The 10,054-nt window shown below is 35.2% G+C and overlaps 1 protein-coding gene across 4 annotated transcripts; it reads left to right on the top strand.

Moving 5' to 3' along the window:
- Positions 1–39: 39 nt before the first annotated feature.
- Positions 40–9,943, top strand: LOC111697093 (GPI ethanolamine phosphate transferase 2). Of its 4 annotated transcripts, none has more exons than XM_023466970.1 (12): positions 40–187; positions 412–457; positions 1,246–1,348; positions 1,663–1,755; positions 3,115–3,217; positions 3,714–3,820; positions 4,128–4,172; positions 4,469–4,529; positions 5,115–5,206; positions 5,381–5,503; positions 7,710–7,822; positions 8,099–9,943. In XM_023466970.1, exons 1-12 carry the CDS (start codon positions 109–111, stop codon positions 9,606–9,608), a joined length of 2,475 nt encoding a protein of 824 aa, XP_023322738.1. In that variant the 5' UTR covers positions 40–108; the 3' UTR covers positions 9,609–9,943. The 4 variants fall into 4 exon arrangements, with proteins under 4 accessions (XP_023322738.1, XP_023322740.1, XP_023322741.1 ...); XM_023466973.1 differs by lacking the exon at positions 1,663–1,755 and adding an exon at positions 1,061–1,183 and having other exon boundaries at positions 153–187; XM_023466972.1 differs by lacking the exon at positions 1,663–1,755.
- Positions 9,944–10,054: the final 111 nt, after the last annotated feature.

Genomic DNA, 10,054 nt, shown 5'->3' with positions numbered 1-10,054 from the left:
AAAAAAATACGCGGCACCAGAGCAAATTATTATTTTGATTTGTGACTATTTGAAAGAAGTATACTTTTGAATTTTTCAGATTTCTGCTCTCTATACATCTGTTTTACGATGTATAGAGAGCTGCGTCTGTTGCTGCTCACTGCAGCTCTTGCAATGTTTATAATAGGATACCTTCCTGCTAAGCAAGGTAAGTCATGTGGGTGCACACACGGCCACATTGCTAGCAGTTAAAGGACACGTTTTGCAATTTAAAAAAAAACTAATAGTTATTGTGAGTTCCTTGTAAGCATATTTTATTTAAAATTGAGAAGAAACTTGAAATTGCGCCTAGATTTTCATCAAGTAATTCCATTAATTTTGTCCTGAAACTAGTAATGTTCCATCCATTATCCTTAAACTATTGTATTTTAGCTAGCGATGAAATCTCTGATATCTCGACTGTTCCCCCTGTATGGAGGTAAAATAATTACGATTTATTCTGACAGAAGTAAAACCTTTTTTGTTTTAAATCTATCCGTAATGCGCTTAAACTTACATCCTTGATTTAATCATAAGTTTTTACCTCCGATCAATTGATATATCAAATATTGTATTATATCACATAGGAAGCTAAAATAAAGCCTAGTTGGTTCATTCCTAGAGAACGATTTATAGACCCCCCCCCCAGCTCCCCCCCCTTTTGTACATGGATCTTATATGTTAGACATGGATATAACTGACCATGTGGCCGCAGCGCTCGGCCCCCTAGCCTGTCCTAGCCGCAGCGCTCGGCCCAGAAAGTGTCTTAACTAACCTAACCCGTGGCCGCAGCGCTCGGCCCCCTAGCCCATCCTAGTCGCAGCGCTCGGCCCAGAAAGTGTCTCAACCTAACCTAACCCTAAATAATGCTAAATAAATACTAATTTCGTCATGTACAAAATTGATAGGAGGGCGGGGGGTGGGTCCAAAAATCGTTCACTAGGACAGACCCGCCTAGTTTAGGGATATTGTAAAATTTATGGACTTTAACAGTTAAATATGGCATCTCAACCTTTAAAGCATCAAAAATATTTAACTTTAGTTTGCTCTTGGATCTATCATGGAAACAGGGGTTGTGGGTAGAGATCTGATTTATTAGATCTCTTTCCTTGATCAGTTCGTCTCGAATTGATCCAAGACTGATCTAACCCACTCATATCAAGAAGTAAGGTTATTTATCATAAAAACTGGAATCCTATCTAATCATTCATTATCTTTAATTTGAAGGAAACGAGTTGGACAGCTTGTCATTGTTCTGATAGATGCTCTTAGAGCTGATTTTTTTTTTGATGATGTCACGACCGATGAGAAAACCGTTCCTCGTCCAAAGGTTCAGTTGTTTTGTTACACTAAAAATTTGACAACATGCATGTTTAAAAAAATATTCGTTTAAAAAAATATATTTCATTATAAATCTATTACTCCCTTGAAAATTCAAATTTCATAAATGCCTAATTTTCTCGGGGTGTGAAGGTTCTCAAAAAAACAAACGTTGCTAAGACTTCAACTGGGCTGAAATAAAGAATAATAATTAATATTTGAAAAATTGTAAAACAATAGAAATTAAAGATTTTCTAATTCATGTTCTGCTGGATTTATCTAGAATCGGAATCCTTAGCACTTAAAGTTTTACTTATTTTTAAGATCTCCTTCCTTGTTGAACTATTAGAGAAGAAGGATTGCCTTGGAGTAGTTATTCGTTCTAACCCACCTACTGTTACACTACCCAGAGTAAAGGTTAGAATTCTAATCTTCCTACCGTTACACTAGCCAGAGTAAAGGTTAGAATTCTAACCCACCTACTATTACACTACCCAGAGTAAAGGTTAGAATTCTAATCTTCCTACTGTTACACTACCCAGAGTAAAGGCTGGAATTCTAATCTTCCTGCTGTTACACTACCCAGAGTAAAGGTTAGAATTCTAATCTTCTTTCTGTTACACTACCCAGAGTAAAGGTTAGAATTCTAATCTTCTTACTGTTACACTACCCAGAGTAAAGGTTAGAATTCTAATCTTCCCACTGTTACACTACCCAGAGTAAAGGTTGGAATTCTAATCTTCCTACTGTTACACTACCCAGAGTAAAGGTTGGAATTCTAATCTTCCTACTGTTCACCACCCATAGTAAAGGTTGGAATTCTAATCTTCCTACTGTTACACTACCCAGAGTAAAGGTTAGAATTCTAATCTTCCTACTGTTACACTACCCAGAGTAAAGGCTGGAATTCTAATCTTCCTGCTGTTACACTACCCAGAGTAAATGTTAGAATTCTAATCTTCTTACTGTTACACTACCCAGAGTAAAGGTTAGAATTCTAATCTTCTTACTGTTACACTACCCAGAGTAAAGGTTAGAATTCTAATCTTCCTACTGTTAACTACCCAGAGTAAAGGTTGGAATTCTAATCTTCCTACTGTTACACTACCCAGAGTAAAGGTTGGAATTCTAATCTTCCTACTGTTAAACAACCCAGAGTAAAGGTTGGAATTCTAATCTTCCTATTGTTACACTACCCAGAGTAAAGGTTAGAATTCCAACCCTCCTACTGTTACGTTACCCAGAGTAAAGGTTAGAATTTTAATCTTCCTACAGTTACACTACCCAGAGTAAAGGTTAGAATTCTAATCTTCCTACTGTTACACTACCAAGAGTAAAGGTTGGAATTCTAATCTTCCTACTATTACACTACCCAGAGTAAAGGTTAGAATTCCAACCCTCCTACTGTTACGTTACCCAGAGTAAAGGTTAGAATTTTAATCTTCCTACTGTTACGTTACCCAGAATAAAGGTTAGGATTCTAGCCCTCCTACAGTTACACTACCCAGACTAAAGGTTAGTGTCTCGCCCAGCTTCCTTCTGCTGAGAACCTCTCCGGATACATTTCCCTTGAAGGATCCCGATCTGCTCTTTTAGTCGCTTATAGTGAAATGTATCCTTCCCAAGAACTGTTTAAAAATTAAGTACAGCAGAATAGTAATATTTGATCCCTTCTTTTAAACTTTCTATCACTAATATGGATTTTCAATCATTTTGAATTTTTTTTGTACCTTACCTCTCAACCTTCCACAGACTTAAAACTGTTCCACTATTCAGGCGATGTTAACTGGAAGTCTGCCAGCCTATGTTGATATTATAAACAATCTGAACTCGGAAACTCTGTTTGAAGATTCTCTGCTACAGCAGTGGGACAGGGCAGGTGAGTTTTATTTATAGCGAAGGGTCCCATTTGTCATCTAAGCGAACTTAGAAGTAAAACGAGTTACCCGACCCGTCAGCACCCCCAATAGATAATGAGATGTTAAAACTTTCATTGCAAGAGGTCTCTGTGCGAGTTTTTTTTTGATTTTTGGTTAGACTGTGATGGCCAGTGTTGATGGTCCTACAGGGATTAGAAAACATTATTAGTTCAACAGGGCTCTCAGCTCTCTCACTTTTAAAGCCTAAACACTCGGCCCTCAGTCTTGGCCAGCTGTATTTTATAACCTAAAAGGTGAAAAGCAAACAGTAAAATATCAATTTATAACGAATAATGATTTTTTCCTGTCTTAGCCGCAGCGCTCGGCCCTCAAGGCTGTCCTAGCCGTAGCGCTCAAAAATAGGTCAGGACTATATTTCAATTTTGAAAAAGCTTTACTTTTAAAGAAAATCTTGCGTTAAATGATTGCAATCTTAGGGATGATTTTGATTTTTAGGATCTAAGATAGTTATGTTCGGAGATGAGACCTGGAGCAGGATTAGTCCTGTTAAATTTCTCCGAGAGGATCCAACCTCATCCTTCTACGTAACAGATTATACACAGGTGGAGAAGAAGGAAGAGAAGGTTGAAACCGTTTCAATTCACAAACATCAATTTGTTACCGTAAATGAATAATGCATCCGGAAAATGTCAAGAAAAATATTTTAAAAGAATGAATTTCACATAAGTTATTGGCATTGATAATATCATTTTTAGCGTTTCTGATTCAGGGTCTCAGGAAGTCAAAATTTAGTAAAACCTTAGCAAGCTGGTTTTGAAGGGTATTGAACTTTTTTAAAGAGAGTGGGAAAGATTGATAATTGTCAGTAAAAGTTTATTATCCCTCCTTACTGAAAAAATATTTTTTTAGGTTGATGAAAATGTTACTCGTCATCTGAACACTGAACTACAAAAGGTTCTTAAAAATTCAATTCTCTAATTTTTTAGTTTTTGTTTGTTCTTAGTTTCTGCACTTAAAATGAACAGTTTCTAAAGTTGGAAACATTAATATTTCCTTTTTTATTCTTTTAGCAAAAAGAATGTTTTTATATCTGTAACTGTTAACTATATGAGTTATGGCTTGGCCAAAAAAATAGACATTGTTTAAGGGTAACAAAGGCTAAAAATTCGAACTTTTTTCAAACAAAGTTTTTCCAAAGTATTAAAAAATTTTACGGTTAAACAAAATGATATATAGTGATAATTGTTCAGAATGACTGGGATGTGATGGTTCTACATTATCTAGGACTGGATCATATAGGACACATTCAAGGTAATCTTAGTTCTATTTATCGTAATATCTTTTAATCTAAAAAGTCTTGTTAATGTAATTTATAACTGTCATCTAATTTTGAAACAGCACATTTGATCTAAAATTGTGGAAATTCTATTAATGATATAAAAACCTAATCAACAAAACAAAAAAGACGAATAAAGTTGTTTTAATTTGAAACCCTGATGAATCTTTATAACACGCCCTGGAATTTTAAAATCTGGAAACCGTCCTTTTAATCTGAAAATCAGGAAGTAGTCCTTTTTATTCTAAAAATCTCGAAAACCGTCATTTAAATCTGAAAACCTGGAAACCGTCCTTCAAATCTGGAATCAGTCCTAGTCCAGTATAAAAACACAGAAAATGTCTTTCAATCTGGAAAACTAGAAACTACTTTTAATCTGTCAACGTACCTGATAACAGTCCCATCAATATTTTTAAATTAGTATGAAAATTTGCTTTATAACAACATCAAATAAACTAACATATTTTAAATGTCGTCTTCATAGTCCTCAGTTTAATAAGTCTCCTGTATATTCTCTGAATTGCTTCGTACACCCGGAGTTAGTCCTATTAAATATGTAGGTCCTGGTTCACCACTGGTACCTGGCAAACTGGAGGAGATGGGTTCAGTTATTAAACAAATACATGAGCAACTTAATAGTAAACAGTTCAAGGTATTTTTAACAAAATTATTACTCTAATAAACTAAAGCAGAAATTATGTAAATTATGCATCTTTTTCTTTGGATTCATATCATTTGCAGAGACAGGATTTTTATGAGATGGAAATATATTCATTTGCCCTGTAGAAGATTATCTAACAAACTTAACTTAAACCAATTTTACAAGGATGATCTGCCTCCTGCCATAGTAGTAGTTGGAGACCACGGGATGGCAGATGGTGGGGGACACGGGGGATCATCAGATCCGGAGATTTTAGTTCCATTTGTCCTAATATCTCAGGGTATACAGGTAAACACTGGGTTTATCAGATCCGGAGATTTTAGTTCCATTCGTCCTTATGTCTCAGGGTATACAGGTAAACACTGGGTTTATTAGATCTGGAGATTTTAGTCCCATTCGTCCTTATGTCTCAGGGTATACAGGAAAACACTGGGTTTATCAGATCTGGAGATTTTAGTTCCATTCGTCCTAATATCTCAGGGTATACAGGTAAGCACCGGGTTTATCAGATCCGGAGATTTTAGTTCCATTTGTCCTAATATCTCAGGGTATGCAGGTAAACACTGGGTTTATCAGATCTGGAGATTTTAGTTCCATTTGTCCTAATATCTCAGGGTATACAGGTAAACACTGGGTTTATCAGATCCGGAGATTTTAGTTCCATTTGTCCTAATATCTCAGGGTATACAGGTAAACACTAGGTTTATCAGATCTGGAGATTTTAGTTCCATTCGTCCTTATGTCTCAGGGTATACAGGAAAACACTGGGTTTATCAGATCTGGAGATTTTAGTTCCATTCGTCCTAATGCCTCAGGGTATACAGGTAAACACTGGGTATATTAGACTGGAGATTTTAGTTCCATTTGTCCTAATATCTCAGGGTATGCAGGTAAACACTGGGTTTATCAGATCAGGAGATTTTAGTTCCATTTGTCCTAATATCTCAGGGTATACAGGAAAACACTGGGTTTATCAGATCTGGAGATTTTAGTTCCATTTGTCCTGATATCTCAGGGTATACAGGTAAACAATGGGTTTATCAGATCAGGAGATTTTAGTTCCATTTGTCCTAATATCTCAGGGTATACAGGAAAACACTGGGTTTATCAGATCAGGAGATTTTAGTCCCATTCGTCCTTATGTCTCAGGGTATACAGGTAAACACTGGGTTTATCAGATCTGGAGATTTTAGTTCCATTTGTCCTAATATCTCAGGGTATACAGGTAAACAATCAGATCCGGAGAATTTAGTTCCATTCGTTCTTATGTCTCAGAGTATACAGGTAAATCCTGGGGTTTATTTGAGGTTTCCTAATACACAATGTTTAGAGAATCTTGGTTATTTAAATTCTATTCTTTCTTTTATTTGTATTCCAAGTTGAATTTTTCTGTCAGTGTAAAAAATAAACATTTACACATATTACTGCCACACAGAAGAGATTTCTTAAGTTCTTTATTTAAATTCTTTTCTTTGTTAATCCTGAAATACATTAACCTGTCTCCTTCATTTTACAGGAGGAGGATTTTAGACAAGACAGATTTCATTTAAAAGAATCTATTACTCACCACAATCTTTAGTTTTAAAATCCATATACCTTAGGAACCTGATGGTTTAAACCTGTAATATTTCAAATTTAGATTATTATCTTTAGCAGAACTCCTTGTTTAAAATATCAAAGGTGTACGACATGAGGTTGCAAAGATATAAGGATTAGAAAACCAGAGTTTGCTGTAAGTAATTCGTTCTCTTAACTCACGAGTACAGAAGTGTTGGAATTCAGACTTTTTCAATTGAAATTAAAATAAGAAGAAGAAGAGAAAGGTGGATAGGACGGATTCTATTACCATTTATAACAGGAGAAGAGAAGATAGGACGGATTCTATTACCATTTATAACAGGAGAAGAGAAGATAGGACGGATTCTATTACCATTTATAACAGGAGAAGAGAAGATAGGACGGATTCTATTACCATTTATAACAGGAGAAGAGAAGATAGGACGGATTCTATTACCATTTATAACAGGAGAAGAGAAGATAGGACGGATTCTATTACCATTTATAACAGGAGAAGAGAAGATAGGACGGATTCTATTACCATTTATAACAGGAGAAGAGAAGATAGGACGGATTCTATTACCATTTATAACAGGAGAAGAGAAGATGGGACGAATTCTATTTCATTTAATATCTAAAGTAGAAGATAATTGAAAATAGGACGAATTCTATTTCATTTAATATCTAAAGTAGAAGATAATTGAAAATAGGACGAATTCTATTTCATTTAATATCAAAAGTAGAAGAGAATTGAAAATAGGACGGATTCTATTTTAATTTATATCAGGAGTAAAAGAGAATAGAAGATAGGACGGAGTCTATTACCATTTATATGAGGAGTAAAAGAGAATAGAAGATAGGACGTAGTCTATTACCATTTATATCAGGGTGAGAAGAGAAGGGAAGATAGGACGGATTATATTACTAGTTTTAACAGGGTGAGAAGAGAAGGGAAGATGGGACGGATTCCGTGAAATCTCCTCGGGTTCAATATCTCCAGGTTGATGTTACTCCAACTGTAGCTTACCTGACCGGAATACCTATTCCCAGGTAACACAGAGGAATGCAAACCAGGCACTTTATCAATCAAGTTTGATAACTAATTTTGATTCTACTTATTTAACCTTTTAAAATAATATTTCTGTAAGACTTTACTATTAAAATTGTATCTTTAAAATTAAGTTTTTTCCCAAATTTTCCACCAGAATTAATTATTTTAATATTTTTGGGGGGATTGTCTCAAAAAAAAATTATTTAAAGATTAAAAAAATATTAGAATTTGTTTGAAATATTTTAAAATCAAATATACACCTTCTTCACGTTTAGATCTAGCATGGGACGCATCATTGACGGAACCTTCTCCTCCCTGTCTCCTGACCACAAGCTCCAGGTTCTAGAATACAATGCTCGTCAGCTCAGCAACCTCTCCAGGGATACTCACGGAGTAGAACTGCTCCATGAAGCTTCTAGATTGATAATGAGTAAAAACTTAACACCCGAAGATATGAGAGCAGTTGAATCCTTGTTCGGCTCTAGTATATTGTCCTACCAGGAGAACCTGGTGGGAAACCTTACTAACTATGATCTTTATATCCTTGCTCTCTCCGTTCTTCTTGTCATCTCCTCTGTCGGAATACAACCTGGATCCGTTTCTAACCTTAGTCTCCCTCTCATCTTTCTCATCCTATCCTTTCATTTTCTAACCTGCTCCGTAGTAGAGTCAGAACTGTGTAGTCTCTCTCCAGCAGCAGGATTTATTATCTTCTTATCCGTCCTCATCCTACCCTCAATCAGACATGTTAATAACTCTGTAAAAAATATAGTTTTTAATGGAGAATTCGTCCCACTCTGTTTTCTTCTCCCTCATTCATTTAGTTTCCTTAGTTCATCCTTCATAGAGGAGGAACATCAAACCTTATATTTTCTATCCGCAACCCTGCTCCTCTACTCTTCTATAAACACGGATATCGATGATAAAGAACGAGGGCGGAGAGGACAGGTTCTATCAGCAGGATTAGCTCTTGGTCTACATCGACTTCTCCGTGGGTTTAATCAGACCGGGGACAAGTGGAGACATCTACCGGATATATCTGACAACTTGAACCTTCAGCCAAACCTCAGGTTTAATCTGTTTGTTTTCTCTGCAGTCTCAACCTTGATATTTTTGAACTTGTCCTATTCAGGTCTGGTCCTTAACTTTATCATAATCATGTGCATAATCCTACAGAAGTATTATGTTTCAGTTGAGCTTGCTCAAATAGTTTATCTGGCGTTATTTATAAAAATTGTTGTACAAAGGAGACAAAGTACTTTATTTTATGAAACTGTGATACTTCTTTGTTGCTTATTACTAGAGGACACTAATGTTGTATGTTTGTTTGTATTATTATGTTATCTCAATGTTGTTAAGCCTGTAATGATGCACGTACAACCAGCAACAGCTTTAGTGATGGCAATTGTCATCATTAAATCATCATTTTTTTATTTTGGAAATTCTAACACACTTTCCACAATAAATGTTGGAGCAGGATATATTGGACTCACTGCGTACAGTCCTGGACTAGTAATTGTACAACTTGCTGTACACACTTACGCAGGTCCTTGCGTCAGTCTGGCATATCTGCTACAGCATCTGGAGAAGGATGCGCTCAAGGATGCATATTTTTTCTCCACTTGGTCCGATATTGTTGTCTTCGCCATTTTGTGTATACTTCTCCGGTTCCATATTTTTGTTTGGACCGTTTTTGCCCCAAAACTTCTGTATTTTGGAATGGAATTGGTAGTTTTCAATGCATTCTTTGCTCTATCTAGCATGTTTTCTATTTTTATGAGATGAGAACCATTAATTTTTTTTTCTTCAACATATTTCAACCTTTTTTATTAATGAATTGTTCAGAAAGAACACATTTAAAGATTTGTTTTGGTCAAAAAGTGTATTATCTTGAATTTGTTACCAATGTTCCTAAATTAGTAAATTTCCCATGAAGGAGTGACAGAAAAGATTAACAACAGCTAGTATAGCCAGAACCTCTTGAAAAAAACTATCCTGATCATTAATGCTTAAAAAATCTCTAAGTGGGGTTGCTTAAAGTTCATAAGATACAATGGTTTTGTAGTTAAATATTCAATAAATGTATAATTCATGTTTTGATCTAAATAATTATTTTCAGATATTTTAAAAAATGATCACTTGCTTTCAAGAAATAAGATAATTAAGGTAAATCCTTAATATAACTAATTTTTGACTGATTATTTTTAATTGTGGTTTCTTTCTAAAAAAAA

The sequence above is a fragment of the Eurytemora carolleeae genome, unplaced genomic scaffold, assembly GCF_000591075.1.
Source record: "Eurytemora carolleeae unplaced genomic scaffold, Eaff_2.0 scaffold208, whole genome shotgun sequence".
Lineage (NCBI taxonomy): Eukaryota > Metazoa > Arthropoda > Copepoda > Calanoida > Temoridae > Eurytemora > Eurytemora carolleeae.
The sequence above is the reverse complement of the archived record's forward strand: the minus strand, read 5'-3'. Positions and strand labels throughout refer to the sequence as shown.